We start from the raw sequence: 22,161 nt of genomic DNA on the forward strand, positions 1-22,161 counted from the left end.
TGAACTTTGAACTTTGAAATCTTCATCGACTTTTAAAAATGAAAATTAGTTTACATTACGGAGAGATTAAAAAAAAAATTCTCGCCAACCCAACCCAGATTTCTTGAGTCGGGTTGGGTTGGATTGGATTGGATTGGATTGATCCTTGCATATTAAATCGATAGGGTTCATTTTATGACAACCTGGATACTTTGGATTGGTCTACAATTTTTCTCCAACCCAGCCCAACTTGACTTATGTGCACTTCTACCAACGGTTGAAAACGATTTGGTAACGGCTCAAACAATTCACTTATTTTATTCCTCACCTCACCATGCCGGACCAACTGGATAGATGGCAGCAGCATGACCACTCTCACCTATACAAATCAAAAAATTGTTGTTATAAGCAGGAGTTCACAATTTTACTCCGAACTAAAGGTTAGTCTCTTACGGTCATTTGAGTGAAATACTAGTTTCTTCAAGTAACGATGTATAAAGAGAAACCAATTATTTCGTGGTTTGGTCTATATATAAACTCCTTTATACATGAGACTTCTACTCACATGTCTTCACAACAACAATATGATTTATATTATCAATAACACTTGCATCTCATGTAACAAGTACAAAGTGAAGTTGTGTTAGCAGGATAAGATAGGCACCCAACATTTATCCATTTACTGTAGAGACCTTTTAGGATAGAACTTGAACATGCACCACTTTGTATGTTAACCACGTACTTTTCAAGTGACATCATATTACCTTGAATCTTAGTTTATTAGATTGAATTAATACGGTTTAATTGTTAAATAAACTACTTCTTATTTTATTAGATAAATAATTTGTGTTATGAAACTATAAACCATGAGATACACTAGATTTTGGGTTTTGACCAAATCCAAATCCCAACATTATGTCGTTACAATACTTCCATAGCAGAAATGTGCCCACTGAACCCACGCTTATCTACAAAAAGAACACTTTTTTTTTTTTGTGTACAATAACTCGTGGACGAAAGATGGAACCTACAAAAATGATTGCTGCAAGGGGAATGAGTCGTAGACAAAGAATTGAATGCTCTAAGTTCCTATTGCACGGTGTTAACATCATATAAGCAAAGTAATAGACACAGCTTCACCTCTAATAATTATAATGGTTGTCTTTGTACAAGAGAAATGTAGAGTAAGCATTAGAATTTGAAATGATGAGAAGGAAGTGAAAACCCCCTTTGTTAGGGAAAATAAAATCTTTCATTATTACTCACATAATTCAATTTATATATATGTGTGGTTTTTCTTTATTGTTCATTTTGCTTTCAGTTGGTACAATCTAGTGGTTGCAATCTTTGTCCCACATGTCACCAACCAACTTCTAGCTTTGTAATTAATATGTTATTAAATGTATAACATCAAATCTTATTTTAAACTATTTTTATTTCCTAAATTGTGGCTATTATTCTCATGACTATAATTTACAAAATTAGATGTTTAAAATGATTACACGATTATGTGGTTTCTTAAAAAATAAATGTGGTATGTGTTCATTTTTCATGTAGGGACAATTCAAATTTATAAATTGTGCCCATGCAAAAAAAAAAAAAAAAAAAATGCCTCTCATGAAATTCATTCTTTACCTCACCCAATCTGTGTTTGCCTCTCTTTTTTTATTCTTTTATAATAAGAAAGGTAACATGTTATTATTAGGGTTATTTTCAAATATAGCAAAAAAACCAAAATATTTATAAAATATCATAATATATCTATAATAAACCACAACAGATCAGGATAGATTATTATTCATATATATTTGTATCATGATAGATACAATTTTTCACCAATAAATTGGGATATTTAATTATATAGTTAACAAATATGGGAGTAAAAGGGTACTGAAGAAGAGAAGGAAAATAAAATGGAAAATAGAGATAGGTAAGACGATATTAATGATTTATAACCATAGGAGTTTTTTTTTTCCTTTCTTTTTTTATAACTTTTTTCTAATTAAAGGTATTTTTTACACTTTTAAAACTTTATGAGTACTTCAACCCCGAAATACTAATAGATGTATCTTTTTAACACATTTTGAAAGTGGAAGGATATTTTTGAAAATTTTGAACTTTACGAACATTTTTAACTGAAAGTGTAAAATTCAAGACATTTTTTATATATATAATCTAGCCTAATTTGTTTTAGTACATAAAGTGGAACTATTGCCATTCAGCAACTTTGTGTGATATTGGCTTTATTTGAAGGATATCTTCAACAAAATTGTCAATTGTTGTAGTCTCAACGGTTGGATCATGCTAAATTTTGGTCAGCTCGTTGGAAATACATTTTCACGTTTTGAACTATGGTTTGTTTATGGTAACTATTAAACATAATTGGTAAAACTAGGTGATTTTCATTCAATCCTCTCAATGGTTGATCTCTAATGCATGAAAATGTTGGCAGGTCATGAATCTTCGTATCATTGATTTGAGTTCTTACAATTTATTGAAGTTGAGAGGATGTGACAAGGGTGAACTTCTCACAAGTATCGTAGTTTTCACTCTACACATCCAATGAGTTTTCCACGTATAATTTGTGTGTTATTTTCTTTTAGTCTTCCAAATTTTCATGATTTACTACGGTCTATTATTAGTTGATTCCTTGGTAATTAATTGGTGAAGTATTGGAGTAATGTTGTTTAGTTTATTGTTTTGGAAGTGATTCTAGTGAGTTTGCTGATAGTACTTGGATACTATCAACATGGTTAATTTTAAAATCACACAGAGAGAAAAAATATGATTTTATGTCAAATAAATTTTCTCATCTTAAAAAATTTTAAAAACATTTCAAATATTTCAAATCCTATTGCACACAAAATAATAAATAATAATTTATCAAATATGTTTTCTAAGTCAAGACACATCTTAAACATAAAATTAAAAGTTAATAGACCTATTAGATATGAAACTTTTTAGAAGCTCGTGGCCAAACATTTCTATTGAGATGGATTTGATCATTTTTGCTGGCTTTGTTCATTTTGATCTCTTTTGTCATATGTCTACTTACACCATTCCAACAAAATTGTCAAATTTATGAATTCAAACTCCCCTGACATCTTGCTTTGCTAGGAAAATTCAGGGAATTTATCCTACTCAAAGTTTCACCGTCTTGACTTAAACAAACACCTAATATTTGAAAGATCAATGATCTGGGATCATGAAACTTCTAATGACAATTTTATGGGGTGCTGAAATGTAATCGAGATTATGAAGAATTAGTTGAATGAAAATTGGATGGTGAAAAATATGAAATCGATCGAAAATATGGTTAAGTCGAAGCTGGGTTTAGTATTATAAATTGGATCAAAAACATTTGATCCAAATATGAGTTTTTTATACTAACTCATTCCATTACGGTTCCAAATCAACCCCATGTTGGTAGAGTGTATGGATTGGTAATTACCTATGAGTTCAACAGTGTTAGTTCACTTTCAATTTTGGATGGTAAATACTCGTCGGACAAAAATGAAATATTGTGCACAGACAGTGCTTCTATCTCAAATTTCACCCCTCTTTCCAGCATTGACTCCAATTCCAACCTAAGGGAGGAAGTACTCTTTGTAGAAAATGGCAATGCATGTAACAATGATAAAAGAAAACTAGAGCTGTAATGGTAGAAAATTTTACCTCCAATGTTGTACCTCTCTACGCAAGTAGCATCTTTGTAACAAGGCTTCAGTTCTACTCTTGTCTGACAGGTTAAACATGACCTTCAACATATCAGAAATACAGAAAATAACATTTGAAAATGCAGTGTGCGTGTGTGTGCGTGTGTGTGCGCGGTGTGCCTGCATGAGAGATCCCGCACCCTTGAAAGTCAATGGGATGAGACATTGTTCTGGCAGATTGTATTTCTCAAAATCTGAAGCAAAAGCTCCAAGCCATCGTAGTTGTGGGATTTTGAGATACTTTGCATCGTAGGCCATTTGCTTTTGGAAAGGAAATGGGTCGAAAACATTGAAGGGAAAGTGAGTTATCATGCTCTCATTGTTTCACATGTGATACAACTGGTTAGTTCGCAGTTCGCATTAAATAATTTAGTAGATAAATTGTTCAATTGAGGAGTCTAACCATAGAACCGAAACGATATGTCGTCAGAATGTCAAAACCGTATGGATCACAATCTACCAAACAAAATGCAGGCAATGCCAAAACATCAACGAGAAGCCGCAAAAACCTGATCAATACATGTGTGCATATTTCAATGACTCACATCATCAATTAAAAAAGGAGATTGCCATGTTTATGACTATAATTTCTTTACCTTCTACTGGGAACATCTGGATATCCACGTCCCTAAAAGAAAAAAGTTAGCATTTGAGTAGGAGAAATTTCAAGTTTGTAGGACTTGTGTGCTCACCGTGATTACAATGCACCGGTTTCTGCTGCAGAACCGGTCATTTGCTAAACGCTGAAAAACTGCACGCTCAAAAAATGAAACACCAGATACTTTAAATGATCAAAGTGAAAGTTAATATTGAGCTTCCTTGAACAGTGACCAGCTTTTATCACTATAGCTTTGACCTGATTCTTTCTCTACAACGAGTATGTAATCTGCAGCACTAGTAATATCTGCATATAAAAATAAAAAATAATCATAAAGCATGGAGAACTCGGTCAAAATGCTTTTAAGAAGAGTAATACTTGGATGCATCCAAGGATTTAAAAATTTACCCCACTCTCATTACATAACATAAAAAATTAATTGAAATATTTTTTAAAAAAAGTAGAAAGAGTCTGTATGACCCCCAATCGTTCACATATATAAAAGGAGGGGCAGAAACGAAATGAACAAACAATTAATGATGAGGGAATGATGGAAAGGGATCATTCGAGTGGGGCCCATGTGCAGGAATGAAAGATTGATGTAAGGAGGTATATAAATAGGTCTTTTCAGGATTGGGTAGGTAGGTTTTATTTTCTTTATGTCAAGTCGGCTGCCATAACCTGGGGAGGATATCCAGCTATCACAAAAGGAAGCTGGGTATGTTCTTTACTATTTATCTTGTTATTTTGGATATTGCGACTAGTGTAATCTTTTGGCTTATACATAAATAAAGTTTAGCAGAGTGTTGTCTCTGTTTTGCCATTATGTGTGTGGAAATATTTGTGTGTGTTTAGTAGAGTCGTTACATCTGGTATCAGGGCCACCACACTGGGGTGGTAACACGTCTAATGGCTCAGCGACAAATTGAAGAAAGGGTAGATGTGAAGGAAAAAGAAAATATGGGCTTAAAGGAAATGATCCTATAGATGAAGAAATCGATGAATCGAACGGCGGATGAAATGCGAGAAGGCCACATGTACAAAAGAAGAGAAGAGTGAGGGACTGACGATGGCTCGATGTTCAAACTTAAAGGAAGGGTAGAGGACACAGAGACAACCATGGAAGCCAATGTAGGTAACACAGACCGTAGTAAGTACAAGAAGCTTGAAATGCCAATGTTCACGGAGGTGAATCTCGAATCCTGGGCATACCGTGCAAAGCATTTTTTTGAAATTAATAACCTACTTGAAGCGGAGAAAGTCAAGGTGACCTTTGTTAGTTTCGGACAGGAAGAAGAAGTAGATTGGTATAGGTGGAGCCACCATCGAAAGAAGGTTGAATCCTGGGAGGACTTGAAAGTAAGGATGTTCGAATTTTTCAATGACACGGGACAGAAGAGCTTAGGGGCACGACTTATCCGTATCAAGCAAGAAGGATCTTATAGTGATTATGTCAAGGAATTCGTTGAATCCACTGCCCGACATGGCAGAAAATGTACTCCAAGACGCATTTTTTACTGGGCTCAAACCATCACTACAAGCTGAAGTGATTAGTAGACACCCTCAAACCTTAGAGGAGTGTATCAAGGAGGCTCAACTCGTGAATGATAGAAATTTAGCCTTACAATTAGCCAAGGCAAATTGGGGCAAAAGTGAGCTCAAAAGAAGTGAGAGCACACACAAGAATCAAAGTAAAAATGAGAAGAATGAGCCAAAGAAAACGGAGTTTGCCATGAAATAAATAATCATTCCGGTTAAAGGGGTTACCAAAAAAATGATCTACCATTTAAGAGGCTATCAGACACAGTTTAGAGCAAGGCTTGACAAAGAGTTGTGATTCAAATGTAATGAAAAATATTCACCCGGCCATAAATGCAAGGTCATAGAAAAAAGAGAGTTGATACTTCTTATACTTAATGAGGAAGAGAGTAACGAGGAGGAAGCTCCTGCAGAGGGTGAGGCCGCTGAGGTTGAATTAAGAGCTATCACGGGAGTCACGTCCAAGAGAACTATGAAATTGAAAGGTCAGGTGAATGGAAAGGAGGTAGTAATCCTTATTGACAGTGGCGCGACAAATAAAAGAATGTGCAGGTGGGTCCCACTGGGTAGGAATTTGAGGGTGAGTATAAATAGAATGATTGAGAAATAGGGATAGGTATCTTTTTGGTTATCTTTTAAGTAAGGGAGGCGGCAGCAGTCGATAGGAGAGGGGTATCCTTCTTGTGAAGGGTGCTGGTATGTTCTTGTTGTTCATTGTTCTTGTTTTCATTCCTTATTGTAGCTGTAACTTTGGGCTATATATATAAATAAAGGATCATAAGGTGCTGTCTCTGTTTAGCCATAGTTGGGTATTTTATTAGAAAGGGTGTAGAATCCTAACATTTGGTATCAGAGCCCGACAAAAAGAAAAAACTGGGGGTGGTTACGCGTCGCATGGCACAAAGACAAATGGAGGAACGAATGGAAGGAACCGAGAAGGAGCTGCTGAGCATGAAAGAAATGCTACTGGAAATGAAGAAATCTATGGAAAGACTGACAGAGGAACTAAGAGAGAATCATAGCTATAAGAAAAGAGATGAATCCGGAACATCTGATGGATCCAGCATGAAGTTGAAAGGAAAAGTAGAAGAATCGGAAGTCTGTAATGAGGTAAATGGAAGCAATGTGGATCGAAGTAAGTACGCAAAGTTAGAAATGCCTATGTTCTTAGGTGAAAATCCAGAATCCTGGGTATATAGAGCAGAACATTTCTTTGAGATGAACAACCTGCCAGAAAACGAGAAGATCAGAGTGGCGGTGGTCAGTTTTGGGCAAGAGGAAGTGGACTGGTACAGGTGGACGCATAATAGGAAGAAAGTAGAGTCATGGGAAGATTTGAAAGGGAGGATGTTTGATTTCTTCAAGGACTCAGGACAAACAAGTCTAGTGGCACGCTTGATTAGGATTCAACAAGATAGATCCTACAGTGAGTATGTGAAGAAATTTGTCACATATTCAGCTCCCCTCCCTCACATGGAGGAAAGTGTGTTACGCGATGCTTTTCTGACCGGTCTGGAACCCAATCTTCAGGCAGAAGTCGTTAGTCGTTACCCTCGAACATTGGAAGATTGTATGAGGGAGGCTCAACTAGTCAATGATCGGAATGTAGCAATGAAATTGACTAAGATCGAGGGCAGGACAGTGGAACCAAAGAAAAAAGAAGAGTATGCAGGAAAAATCCAAGATGGAACAGACAAAGGCTACATGAGGAGGACAGATTTCCCCATAAAACAAGTAACTATACCTATTAAGGGTAGTTATCAAAAAAATGAACCTCCTATCAAACGACTTTCAGATGCAGAATTCAGGTCCAGATTGGATAAGGGCCTATGTTTTAAATGCAATGAGAAATATACACCAGGGCACAGATGTAGAGTGAAGGAAAAAAGGGAGCTGATGTTATTTATCATGAATGAAGAGGAGAGCAAGGAAGAGGAAGGCAAGATGGAAGAGGAACCAGGGGAAACAGTGGAATTAAACCATCTGGATTTTGCTGGGGGAGGAAATAGAATTAAAGACAATCCATGGGATGGCATCGAAGGGAACGATGAAGCTGAAGGGAAATATAAAGGGCAAAGGAGTGATAGTGCTGATTGATAGTGGAGCAACCCATAATTTTATACATAACCGGACAGTAAAGGAAAAGAACTTATATTTGGAAAAAGGTAACCCGTTTGCAGTTACAATTGGAGATGGCACCAAGTGTACAGGCAAGGGTGTTTGCAAGAGAGTGGAATTGGAACTACAAGGGGTGGTGGTGGTGGCTGATTTTTTTGCTATTGAGTTGGGAAATGTGGATGTAATATTGGGTATGCAGTGGCTGGATACAACAGGCACCATGAAGATACATTGGCCATCTCTAACAATGTCCTTCTGGTTAGGCAAACAGAAAATTATCTTGAAAGGAGACCCATCCCTCATCCAAGCAGAATGTTCCCTGAAAACCATTGAGAAAACGTGGGAAAATGAAGATCAGGGTTTTCTGTTGGAATTCCAAAAGTATGAAGTAGACACGGAGGTGGAAGTGGAGCAGGAAATGAAAAGGGACGAGGAAGAGATTCCAATGATTAAAAATCTGTTACAACAGTATGCAGACATCTTTGAGGATCCAAAAAAACTACCCCCTAAGAGAGAAATAGATCACCGTATATTGGTTTTACCGAACCAAAGGCCCATCAATGTCAGACCATATAAATATGGTTATGTACAGAAGGAGGAAATTGAGAAATTGGTGGTGGAAATGCTGCAAGCAGGTGTGATACGTCCCAGTCATAGCCCTTACTCCAGCCCTGTTTTATTGGTCAAAAAGAAAGATGGAGGGTGGCGCTTTTGTGTAGATTACCGGAAACTCAACCAAGTAACCATATCGGACAAATTTCCTATCCCAGTGATAGAAGAACTGCTGGATGAATTACATGGAGCCACGGTTTTCTCAAAACTAGATCTGAAGTCCGGTTACCATCAAATAAGGATGCATAAGGAAGATGTTGAGAAGACCGCGTTCAGAACACATGAGGGTCACTATGAATTTTTGGTAATGCCCTTCGGTCTTACAAACGCACCAGCCACCTTCCAATCCTTGATGAATCAGGTATTCAAACCTTTTTTAAGAAGGTGTGTATTGGTATTCTTCGATGATATACTTGTATATAGCAAGGATATATCAGAACATGAGAAACATCTAGGGATGGTATTTGCAGTGTTAGGGATAACCATCTATTTGCAAATAAGAAGAAGTGTGTCATAGCTCACTCCAAAATCCAATATTTGGGGCATATAATTTCGAGTAAAGGAGTACAGGCTGATGAGGAGAAGATCAAAGACATGGTGAAATGGCCTCAGCCGAAAGATGTCACGGGTCTGAGAGGATTTCTGGGATTATCGGGCTATTATCGTAGGTTTGTGAAAGGATACGGAGAAATTGCAGCCCCCTTGACCAGATTGTTGCAAAAGAATTCTTTTGCGTGGGATGAACAAGCAACCGAGGCTTTTGAAAAATTAAAGATGGCCATGACTACTATCCCGGTGCTAGCACTGCCGAATTGGGATCTACCTTTTTTAATCGAAACAGATGCTTCAAGGACAGGATTGGGAGCTGTACTTTCACAGAATGGTCACCCCATAGCCTTCTTCAGCCAGAAATTGTCGACACGAGCTCAGGCCAAGTCCATTTACGAAAGAGAACCGATGGCTGTAGTATTATCAGTGCAGAAATGGCGTTATTATCTATTAGGAAGGAAGTTTACAATTATCTCATATCAAAAGGCATTGAAATTTCTCCTAGAGCAGAGGGAAGTACAACCCCAATTTCAGAAATGGCTGACCAAACTGCTGGGATACGATTTTGAAATATTATACCAACCTGGATTACAAAACAAAGCAGCAGATGCCCTTTCTAGGATGGAATATCCGCTGGAAGTAAACTCCTTGACGACAACTGGCATTGTAGACATGGAAGTGATAGACAAGGAAGTCAACCAAGATGAGGAATTACAGAAAACCATTAAAGAATTGAAACAGAATCCAGAGGGAATTAGCAAATTTAGCTGGGAGAATGGGAAACTGTTCTACAAGAAGAGAGTGGTATTATCAAAGAAGTCGTCAGTGATCCCCACATTGCTGCATACATTCCATGACTCCATCTTGGGAGGACACTCGGGATTCTTGAGGACATATAAAAGGATGAGCGGAGAGCTGTACTGGGAGGGAATGAAGGCTGATATAAAGAAATACGTGGAACAGTGTGAGATTTGTCAAAGGAACAAATATGAGGCCACGAAACCAGCAGGGGTATTACATCCACTTCCTGCTCCGGAAGCCATACTAGAAGAATGGTCAATGGATTTCATAGAAGGGTTACCGAAGGCAGGGGGAATGAATGTGATAATGGTGGTGGTAGACAGATTGAGCAAGTACGCGTATTTCATCACTATGAAGCACCCTTTCACAGCTAAACAAGTGGCGACGACATTCATTGAAAAGATCATCAGCAAGCATGGGGTTCCAAAATCCATAGTATCCGACAGGGATAAAGTTTTCATTAGTCATTTTTGGAAGGAGTTATTTACAACTATGGGAACTAAACTGAAAAGAAGCACGGCGTTCCACCCACAAACAGATGGGCAAACGGAAAGGGTAAACCAATGTCTGGAGACATACTTGAGATGCTTTTGCAATGAGCAACCTCAAAGGTGGCATAAGTTCATTCCATGGGCTGAACTGTGGTATAACACTACTTTCCATTCATCCATACGTTCCAACCCTTTCAAGATTGTATATGGAAGGCAACCACCCCCGATTCTATCCTACGGAACCCGAAAAACTCAGAATGATGAGGTAGAAATAATGCTCAAGGAGAGAGATCTGGCATTGAACGCCTTGAAGGAGAATCTTCACTTAGCCCAAAACCGCATGAAGAAATGGGCAGACACCAAAAGAAGGGAATTGAAGTTCAAGGTGGGTGATGAAGTATACTTAAAGCTCAGACCTTATAGGCAGAGAACCTTAGCTCGGAAAAGGTGTGAAAAGCTGGCTCCAAAATTCTACGGGCCTTACACAATCATTGAAGAGATAGGAGAGGTGGCCTATAGATTGAAACTTCCACCAGAGGCGAGTATTCATGATGTGTTCCACATCTCACAGTTGAAGCTCAATTTAGGTAAGCAGAAGGTTGTGCAGCAACAGCAACCTATGTTGACAACAGATTTCGAATTACAACTATGGCCAGAACAGGTATTGGGAATTCGCTGGAACAAAGAATTGGGAGCTAACGAATGACTGTTATGTTCTTGTGAAGGGTGCTGGTATGTTCTTGTTGTTCATTGTTCTTGTTTTCATTCCTTATTGTAGCTGTAACTTTGGGCTATATATATAAATAAAGGATCACAGGGTGCTGTCTCTGTTTAGCCATAGTTGGGTATTTTATTAGAAAGGGTGTAGAATCCTAACATAGACACCCTCAAACCTTAGAGGAGTGTATCAAGGAGGCTCAACTCGTGAATGATAGAAATTTAGCCTTACAATTAGCCAAGGCAGATTGGGGCAAAAGTGAGCTCAAAAGAAGTGAGAGCACACACAAGAATCGAAGTAAAAATGAGAAGAATGAGCCAAAGAAAACGGAGTTTGCCATGAAATAAATAATCATTCCGGTTAAGGGGTTACCAAAAAAATGATCTACCAGTTAAGAGGCTATCAGACACAGAGTTTAGAGCAAGGCTTGACAAAGAGTTGTGCTTCAGATGTAATGAAAAATATTCACCCGGCCATAAATGCAAGGTCACAGAAAAAAGAGAGTTGATACTTCTTATACTTAATGAGGAAGAGAGTAACGAGGAGGAGGCTCCTGCAGAGGTGAGGCAGAGGAAATGATAGAGCTGAATCAATTAGATTTGAATGAAGCCGCTGAGGTTGAATTAAGAGCTATCACGGGAGTCACATCCAAGAGAACTATGAAATTGAAAGGTCAGGTGAATGGAAAGGAGGTAGTAATCCTTATTGACAGTGGCGCGACAAATAATTTCATCAGTCAAGAGTTGGTGGAAGATCTGCGATTAGTCATTGATCCAAGTACCCAATTTGGAGTAACCATTGGAGATGGTACACGTTGTGAAGGAAAGGGAACCTGTAAGAGGGTAAAATTGAGGTTGAAAGAGATAACGATCATAGCTGACTTCTTAGCTTGGAACTAGGGAATGTGGACTTGGTGTTGGGAATGCAATGGCTGGATTCTACTGGAACCATGAAGGTGCATTGGCCATCCCTAACTATGACATTCTGGACAAAAGGAAGAAGAGTAATACTCAAAGGGGATCCTTCACTCATTAAGGCAGAATGCTCGTTGAGGACCCTAGAAAAAACATGGCAGACAAGGGACCAAGGATTCCTTTTAGAACTACAAAACTATGAAATCGAATGGGAGGATGAGTATGAAGAAAAAACCGAGCAAAAAGGAGATGAGAAAGAACTACCCATGGTTCAAAGTTTACTCAAACAATACATGGACATATTTGAATCACCCGAGGGTTTACCTCCCAAGAGACCGATTGACCATCGCATATTAACCATGCTAGATCAAAGGCCAATCAACGTTCGACAAGTATGGACATGTACAAAATGAAAATTGAAAAATTGGTGATAGAAATGCTACAGGCAGAGGTGATTAGATCGAGTAACAGCCCTTACTCCAGTCCGGTGTTATTAGTGAAAAAAAAAATGGGGGTTGGAGATTTTGTGTGGACTACCGCAAGCTAAACCAGGTAACAGTATCAGACAAATTCCCTATCCCGATAATTGAAGAACTACTAGATAAACTACATGGGGCAACTATGTTCTCCAAATTAGATTTAAAATCAGGATACCATCAAATAAGGATGAAGGAGGAAGATGTGGAGAAACAACATTTCGCACTCACGAAGGACACTACGAATTCTTAGTTATGCCCTTCAGCCTCAGCAATGCCCCAGCCACATTCCAATCTCTAATGAATCAGGTATTCAAACCCTTTCTTAGGAGATGTGTTCTTGTATTTTTTGATGATATTTTAGTCTATAGTGCTATATAAATGAGCATGTGAAACATTTGGGAATGGTTTTTTCAATACTGAAGGATAATTAATTATTTGCAAATAGAAGAAAATGTGTTATAGCACACCCCCAAGTTCAGTATTTGGGGCACATAATTTCTAGCCGAGGAGTTGAAGCTGACGAAGAAAAGATTCGAAGCATAATTAATTTGCCACAACCAAAAGACATCACTGGCTGAGAGGATTTCTAGAATTAACCGGTTATTATAGAAGGTTTGTGAAGATTTATGGGGAAATTGCAGCACATTTAACTAAGTTACTTCAGAAGAATGCATTCAAATGGAATGAGGAAGCAACATCAGTCTTTGAGCAACCGAAATTAGCAATGACAACCATATCAGTCCTAGCACTGCCTGATTGGTCATTGTCGTTTACTATTGAGACTGATGCTTCAAGAGTGGGATTAGCAGTGGTGCTGTCACAAGGAGACATCCTATCGCCTTCTTCAATCAGAAACTATCAAGAGCCCAATCTAAGTCTATATATGAAAGGGAATTGATGGCAGTTGTTTTATCAGTGCAGAAATGGAGGCACTACCTACTGGGAAGGAAATTCACTATTACTTCAGATCAGGAAAGCTCTCAAATTCTTGTTAGAACAAAGGGAGGTTCAACCTCAATTTCAGAAATAGTTAACAAAACTCTTGGGCTATGATTTCGAGATATTGTATCAACCGGACTTGCAGAATAAAGCCGCTGATGCTCTTTCAAGGAAGGATCAAACCGTGGAATTGAACACAATGACTACAACCGGCATCGTTGATATTGAGCTAATAGAGAAGGAAGTTGAGAATGATAAAGAACTCCAAGAGATCATAGCAGAGGTGAAAGGGGGTGGACCAGGGAGGGAAATATCAATGGATTAATGATAAGCTGCTGTATAAAGGAAGGATAGTGTTATCACGACATTCCTCCCTCATTCCTAGGTTGTTGCACACCTTCCCATGACTCCATACTAGGAGGTCATTCCGATTTCTTGAGAACTTACAAAAGGATTAGTGGAGAATTGTTTTGGAAGGGAATGAAAGCAGATGTGAAGAAGTACGTGGAAGAATGTGACATATGCCAACAAAACAAATTCGAAGCTACCAAACCAGCCAGAGTTGCAACCCATTCCCATTCTCGAGAGGATATTGGAAGATTAGACAATGGATTTTATAGAAGGACTACCCTTAGTTGGAGATATAATGTAATTATGGTGAACCATTGTTTCCTGCCAGTCTGTACCATTGGGTCTATCAAATAACATTCGGGTTTGACGAAAACCGAAGGTTACACGATTGGTTTTGTGTCTTTTTCCAATTTTGCAGCTGTTTGGATTGATTTTCTCTTGTTCGAGTGGACTACAATCAACGTGTGACTTCAATATGGCCGACATAAAAAATTTGGTAGTCTCCAACGTACCCTTGGCCTCTAAGATCACAGAACATAAGTTAAATGGATCCAATTATTACGATTGGCGCGGACAATTTTATTTTATTTGAGAAGTACTGATATGGATGATCATATGACTGAAGATCCCCCAAAAGATGCAAAGCAGAAGAAGGATTGGCTTCGTGATGATGCCCGTTTATATCTTCAGATCAAGAATTCAATTGAGAGTGAGATAATTGGATTGGTTGATCACTGTGAGTCTATTAAAGAACTTTTGGAATTTTTGGATTTTCTATACTCAGGTAAAGAGCAAGTGCATAGAATGTTTGAAGTTTGTATGCAATTTTTTCGTGCGGAACAGAAAGCTGAGTCTGTCACCAGCTACTTTATGCGGCTTAAGAAGATCATTGTCGAGCTTGGCTTGTTGTTACCTTTTAGTCCTGATGTTAAAGTTCAACAAGTTCAACGAGAGAAGATGGCTGTTATGATTTTCCTGAATGGACTCTTACCTGAATTTGGAATGGCAAAGACACAGATTCTCTCTGACTCCAAGATTCCATCATTAGATGATGCCTTCACTCGAGTCCTTCGCATTGAAAGCTCTCCGACTAGTGTGTCTATTCCTCAACCCAGTAGTGCTCTCTTTAGCAAGAACAATAACCCTCGGGCACCTCAGAGGAATAGTACTGATCATCGAAAACCAGAGCCTGTAGAGATTGTTTGTAACTACTGTCGTAAGCCAGGCCATATGAAACGTGATTGTCGGAAATTGCTATATAAGAATAGTCAACGGTCTCAACATGCTCAGATAGCCTCCACATGTGATATACCAGAGGCGTCAATTACTATTTCGGCAGATGAGTTTGCTAAGTTTCAGAATTACCAAGAGTCATTACAAGCGTCATCTTCCTCTACTCCGATTGCATCCACTGTTGCCCCAGGTAATATAAAGTATCTTCTTACATCATCTACCAAATGGGTCATAGACTCTGGTGCCACAGCTCATATGACAGGTAATTCTCACCTATTTTCTAGACCGTTGTCCCCTGCCCCTTTTCCATCGGTTACATTGGCCGATGGCTCCACATCTTCTGTTCTTGGCTCTGGCACTATTCACCTTACCCCATCATTTTCTCTCTCTTCTGTGTTACATTTGCCTAACTTATCCTTTAATTTAATTTCTACTAGTCAACTTACTCATGACCTAAATTGTGTTGTCATGTTCTTTTCTGGTTATTGCTTGTTTCAGGATCGTGTGACGAAGAAGATTATTGGTAGAGGATATGAGTCAGGAGGCCTTTATCTCTTTGATCATCAAGTATCGCAAGCTGTGGCGTGTCCTGTCGTTCCCTCTCCTTTTGAAGTCCATTGTCGTTTAGGTCATCCATCTTTGTTCGTGTTGAAGAAACTTTATCCAGAATTTAGGTCTTTGTCCTCTTTAAATTGTGATTCGTGTCAATTTGCGAAATTTCATCGTCTTAGTTCGAGTCCTCGAGTCGATAAACGAGCAATTGCTCCATTTGAGTTACTTCATTCTGATATTTGGGGTCCGTGTCCAGTTGTATCTCAAACAGGCTTTCGTTATTTTGTTACTTTTGTTGACGATCATTCTCGTCTAACTTGGTTATATTTAATGAAAAATCGTTCTGAGTTATTATCTCATTTTTGTGCCTTTCATACTGAAATAAAAAACCAATTTAATGTCTCTATCAAAACTTTGTGTACTGATAATGCGGGTGAATATTTTTCTCATTCTCTTGGCTCTTACTTGTGTGAAAATGGCATTATTCATCAATCTTCCTGTGCTGACACTCCATCTCAAAATGGTGTTGCAGAGCGGAAAAATAGGCATTTACTTGAAACTGCCCGTGCTTTATCGTTTCAAATGCATGTTTCAAAAATCTTTTGGGTTGATGCTGTCTCTAGAGCTTGTTTTTTGATTAATAGAATGCCTTCCTCTGTTCTTAATGGTGAGATTCCCTATCGTGTTCTTTTTCCTACCAAGCATTTGTTTCCTATTGCTCCTAAGATATTTGGTTGTGTCTGTTTTGTTCGTGACGTTCGTCCTCATCATACTAAGTTAGATCCCAAATCCTTGAAGTGTATCTTCTTGGGTTATTCACGTGTTCAAAAGGGTTATCGTTGTCATTGTCCTACCCTTAAAAGGTATCTGGTTTCGCCTGATGTTGTCTTTTTTGAAGATACACCCTTTACTTCATCACCATCGAGTTTGTGTCAAGGGGAGGATGACAATCTTTTTATATATGAGGTTACCTCTCCCACACCATCCTTGTCTACTGATGTGCCTCCTTCCCGCCCGTTGATTTCTCAAGTCTACTCCCGACGACCTCCACCACAACCTTCAGACTCATGTCCTCCATCAATGCTTCCTTCATCATGTGATCCAGCGCCAAGTGATGATCTTCCCATTGCTCTTCGCAAAGGTAAACGCAAGTGTACTTACCTTGTTTCTTCCTTTATTTCCTATCACCAGTTATCTCCCTCCACATATGCGTTTATTACGTCTCTTGAGTCCACATCTATTCCTAACTCTGTTCATGAAGCTTTGTCTCATCCTCGCTGGCAAAATGCAATGATTGAGGAGATGACTGCTTTAGATGATCATGGTACTTGGGATTTGGTATCTTGTCCTGCAGGAAAGAAGGCCATTGGTTGTAAATGGGTATTTGCTGTCAAGATGAATCCTGAGAGAACAGTAGCTCGTTTAAAGGATCGCCTAGTTGGGAAAGGTTATGCTCAAATCTATGGCACTGATTATACAGATACATTCTCTCCGGTTACCAAGTTCACTTCCATTCGCATATTTCTTTCCATGGCTGCTACCAATAAATGGTCGTTGCATCAAGTTCACATTCAGAATGCTTTTCTTCACCCTGATCTTCAAGTGGAAGTTCATATGGAACAACCACCAGGGTTAGTTGCTCAGGGGGCGAGTGATAAAGTATGTCGCCTTCGAAAATCTCTGTATGGTTTGAAACAGAGTCCTCGTGCGTGGTTTGGTAAGTTTAGTCAAGCCCTTGTATGCTTTGGTATGAAGAAGAGTACATCTGATCATTCAGTTTTCTATAGCCGATCTGAGAAGGGTACAGTTCTACGAGTTGTATATGTTGATGATATTGTTATTACTGGAAATGATGCATTGGGTATTTCGGCTCTCAAAACTTTCCTTCGGGGTCAGTTTTATACAAAAGATTTGGGCCAATTGAAATATTTTTTGGGCATTGAAGTGATGAGAATCAAGAAAGGTATTTATTTGTCTCAACGAAAATATGTACTTGATTTGTTGTCTGAAATAGGAAAATTAGGCGCCAAACTTAGTGGCACTCCAATGATGCCAAATCAGCAACTTGTTAAAGAAGGACAATAATGTAAAGTTTCTGAGAGATATCGGAGATTAGCTGGGAAGTTCAGTGAGGATAGGAGATCGACTTCTGGATATTGTGTTGTTCGAGTGTTGAGTCAGGATCTAGGAGATTAGTGGGAAATTGAGTGAGGATAGGAGATCGACTTCTGATACTATGTTGTTCAGTATTGAGTCATATGGCACAATCAGTGGTGAAATAGTACCGATGCACCAGCTATTATATGAGATAGGCTTCAGTATTACCAGCTAGTGATAATCAAGCTGCACTTCATATTGCATCTAATCCAGTATTTCATGAACGAACTAAACATATTGAGGTGGATTGTCACTTCATTCGTGAGAAAATCCAAGATTGGGTTGGTGTCCACAGGATATGTGAAGACCGGAGAACAATTGGGAGATATTCTAACTAAAGCTTTAAATGGAACAAGGATAAGCTATCTGTGCAACAAGCTGGGCATGATCGACATATTTGCTCCAGCTTGAGGGGAGTGTTATGATATATATATATATACATATGTCCTTTATTGTAATTTTACATAGTCTCTAGGGTTGTTAAATTTGGTAGTATGGGGTTCCATCTCAAAACCAATTGGCAATGAGAGGAGTAGCCCATCTACCTTATATGGAGTACGAGTCCCCTTGGTTTTTCCAATGTGGGACTCTCAACTTCTCCAACAGATTTTATAGAAGGACTACCCTTAGTTGGAGATATAATGTAATTATGGTGGTAGTTGACCTTTTAAGTAAGTACTCCTACTTCCTAACTCTTAAACACCCAAAACAAGTAGCTTCTATATTTATGGAAAGAGTAGTCAGCAAACATGGCATTTCCAAGTCTATTATTACAAATAGTTATAAGATTTTTTTTACCAATTTCTTGAGGGAGTTATTCACCACCAAGGGCACGCTTTTAAAAAGAAGCACGACTTTTCATCCGCAAACAGACGGAAAAACAGAAAAAGTAAACAAGTGTCAGGAGACCTATCTAAGGTGCTTCTGTAATGAACAGCCGAGAAAATGGGACAAGTCGATTCCTTGGGCAAAGTTGTGGTACAACACCACCTTCCATACGTCTACCAAAGTAACTCCTTTTCAAACTGTTTATGGCAGACCCCCCCCCCATTATTATCGTATGGGATGAATAAATCTCCAAATAATGAGTTAGAAGCCATGTTAAAAGAAAGAGACTTAGCAATCAATGCCTTGAACGAAAATCTTTGTGCAGTCCAAAACCGAATGAAAAAAAATGGCAGATCGGAATCGGAGAGAATTGAAGTTCAAGGTAGGGGATGAAGTCTATTTGAAACTAAGACCCTATAGACAACGCTCATTGGCTAGAAAGAAGTGTGAGAAACTAGCGCCAAAATTTTATGGGTCGTACAAGATTACAGAGGAGATTGGAGAGGTCGCGTACCGTTTGAAGTTACCAGCAGAAGCTGTCATTCACAATGTGTTCCACATTTCTCAACTGAAACTGAAACTCAGAAAACATGTAGTCCAACGTCAACAACCTATCCTAACTGAGGACTTCGAATTGCAGTTGTGGCCAAAAACTGTGTTGGGAGTATGCTGGAATAAAGAGCTGAGTGGAAATGAATGACTAATTAAATGGAAAAATCTACCAGATAGAGAAGCCACGTGGGAATCAGTCTATCTGCTGAATCAACAGTTTTCTAATTTTCACCTTGAGGGCATGGTAAACTTGGAACCAAGGGGTATTGTAAGACCTCAATCGTTCACACATATAAAAAGAGGAGCAGAAAGGTAAATGAACAAACAATTAATGATGAGAGAATGTGTAAGGATTCTACTTGAATCACACAATTGTTTGTTCATTTACCTTTCTGCCCCTCCTTTTATATGTGTGAATGATTGGGGTCTTACAATACCCCTAGGTTCTAACTCACCTTGTCCTCAAGGTGGAAGCTAGGGAACTGCTGATTCAGTAGATATACTGATTCCCATGTTGCCTCACTATCCGGTAGATTCTTCCATTTGACCAGCCATTCATTTCCACACGTCTCCTTGTTCCATCATACTCCCAACACAGTTTCCGGCCATAATTGTAATTTGAAGTCCTCGGTTAAATATAGGCGGTTACTGTTGAACGACATGTTGTTTTCCCAACTTCAGTTTCAATTGGGAAATGTGGAAAACATTGTGAATTACAGCTTCTGGTGGTAGTTTCAAACGATACGTGACCTCCCCTATCTCCTCAATAATCTCATACAGCCCATAAAATTTCGAAGCTAGCTTCTCACATTTCTTTCTAACTAATGATCTTTGTCTATAGGGCCGTAGTTTCAAATAAACTTCATCACCAACTTTGAACTTGAGTTATCTGCGATTCTGATCTACCATTTTTTTCATTCTGTTTTGGGCTGTACAGAGGTTTTCTTTCAAGGCATTGATTGCTAAATCTCTTTCTTTTAACATGGCTTCTACCTCATTATTTGAAGATTTTTCATCCCATAAGATAACAATGGAGGGGAGGTGGAGGGTATTAATATAATTAGATTATTCTTAGGAGATTATTCTGGAGATATTATTCTGGAGATATTATTTGATATTATTTCCTTAAGTGTATTTCTCTATGGTTATATATAGGCTTGTATCTCTATTAAATAATCAATGAAAGATAGATTAATTCCATAAAATCAACATGGTATCAGAGCAATAGGGTTTTAGTCTCCTTGTATTCTAGCCGTCACATTCCCGCTCGTCTGCCTCCGTTGATTCGTCGACGGAGGCAGAGCCATACCCATCATCAATCAACACATCATGTCTCCAAGTAATTCGCTCTGCCTCCTAGATCAAAATCTGCATCTCTGATTCTGCCGCCGCCGCCACTACTCCTTCCGCCATCACTGCTCCTTCCATCCACACAGTTCGTCGCACTCTCGACCCATATCCGCTCTCCATTCGTCCTCACTTAGATCTACTTGTGCGCACATTGCAAGCACCAATTTGTTCGTGCATCTCTGTTCGTGTCTTCGACTTCCAGATCCGTGTTTTATTTCATCTTTCGCCTTCGAATCATACTGTTCCAGATCAGACCGACCTGCCGCCGCCGCCCTTTACTCGTACCAAACAATCTCTTTCGATTGAAGACTCCCGATCCTGAAGAGGTGAATCTTTGTTCAGATCCATGATCCACCGCTCCGCTCCACTCACAGCCGACGACGCACAGGTTCGGCTCTTGTCCGCTCTCCATTTGTGAAGCTCGCCGTCATGAAACGCATCTTCTCTTTTTGCGAAGAACGCCGCAAAGCTCTCTATCTACTCAACCTCTCAGCTCTCTTCAGTTTTCGTTCTGTTCACCCAGATTTCCTGTTCAGTTTGATTCTGACTTGCTTTAGTTTAGTTCGTTCAGTTCCATTCTGATGACGGAACGCTCCTGCCCAATTCAGACCACGTTTTCATCCTGATTTGGTTCTACTTTGCTTCAGTTTTGCTCTTTCATTTTGCCCCCGGAGTTCTTGTTTCGTTCTTCCTAGGTTCTGTTATAGATCTCTATACGAGGATCTATGTTTCTATCCCAGAAGTTCTTCGTTTCGCTCTTCGTGGGTTTGTTTTAGCCTAGAAGTTCTTTGTGTGTTTGTTCTTCGGGTTTTTTATTCTATTCTAGATATATTGTTTCTTTTCTTAGTTCTTAGCAAACTCAAGTTTGTGATTTCAACCTTGAGTTTGAGGGAGGGTATTAATATAATTAGATTATTCTTAGGAGATTATTCTGGAGATATTATTCTGAAGATATTATTTGATATTATTTCTTTAAGTGTATTTCTCTATGGTTATATATAGGCTTGTATCTCTATTAAATAATCAATGAAAGACAGATTAATTCCATAAAATCAACAGAGGGGAGGTCTGCCATAAACAGTTTGGTAAGGAGTTGTTTTGGTGGACGCATGGAAAGTGATATTATACCATAACTCTGCCCAAGGAATTAGTTTATCCCATTTTCTTGCATGCTCATTGCATAAACATCTTAGATAGGTCTCTAGGCACCTATTTACTCTCTCGGTTTGTCCATCAGTTTGCGGGTGACATGTTGTGCTTCTTTTCAAAAGTGTGTCCATGGTGGTGAATAACTCTTTCCAGAAATTGCTAAGAAAGATCTTAACCCGATCGGTAATAATGGACTTGGGAATACCATGTTTGCTGATGGACTTGGAATACCATGTTTGCTGACCACTCTTTCCAGAAAAATGGAAGCCCATTGCTTCGCTGTGTACGAGTGTTTAAGAGTTAAGAAGTAGGAATACTTACTTAAACGGTCAACTACTACCATAATTACATTACATCCCTCGCTAAGGGTAGTCCCTCTATGAAATCCATCCAATCTTCCAATATCTTTTCAAGAATGGGAATGGGTTGTAGCACTCTGGTAGGATTGGTAGCTTCGAATTTGTTACGTTGGCATATGTCACACTCTTCCACATATTTCTTCACATCTACCTTCATTCTCTTCCAAAATAGTTCTC

The 22,161-nt window shown here is 38.8% G+C and overlaps 1 protein-coding gene and 1 long non-coding RNA gene across 13 annotated transcripts in view; one reads left to right on the forward strand and one right to left on the reverse strand.

The window, feature by feature from the left end:
• LOC116406416 (meiotic recombination protein SPO11-1-like) overlaps window positions 1–22,161 on the reverse strand; it is a 46,425-nt gene continuing 24,264 nt past the window's right edge. For 7 of the 12 annotated variants that reach the window (XM_031890121.1, XM_031890122.1, XM_031890119.1 and 4 more), the window contains 6 exons: window positions 4,552–4,599; window positions 4,388–4,446; window positions 4,292–4,323; window positions 4,099–4,204; window positions 3,655–3,956; window positions 3,263–3,566 (listed from right to left, as the gene is read on the reverse strand). In XM_031890121.1, the coding sequence (XP_031745981.1) occupies window positions 3,431–3,566; window positions 3,655–3,956; window positions 4,099–4,204; window positions 4,292–4,323; window positions 4,388–4,446; window positions 4,552–4,599 (683 nt within the window). In that variant the 3' untranslated portion in view covers window positions 3,263–3,430. Of the gene's footprint in view, window positions 359–3,262; window positions 3,567–3,654; window positions 3,957–4,098; window positions 4,205–4,291; window positions 4,324–4,387; window positions 4,447–4,551; window positions 4,600–22,161 lie in introns of those variants that run through there. The other 5 variants (XM_031890128.1, XM_031890125.1, XM_031890130.1 and 2 more) reach the window with 5 other exon arrangements.
• Window positions 15,241–15,948, forward strand: LOC116406419. The gene is made up of 2 exons (XR_004219419.1): window positions 15,241–15,299; window positions 15,536–15,948. It is a non-coding gene; the product is annotated as an uncharacterized LOC116406419 (long non-coding RNA).

Source organism: Cucumis sativus, unplaced genomic scaffold (genome assembly GCF_000004075.3).
Source record: "Cucumis sativus cultivar 9930 unplaced genomic scaffold, Cucumber_9930_V3 scaffold99, whole genome shotgun sequence".
Lineage (NCBI taxonomy): Eukaryota > Viridiplantae > Streptophyta > Magnoliopsida > Cucurbitales > Cucurbitaceae > Cucumis > Cucumis sativus.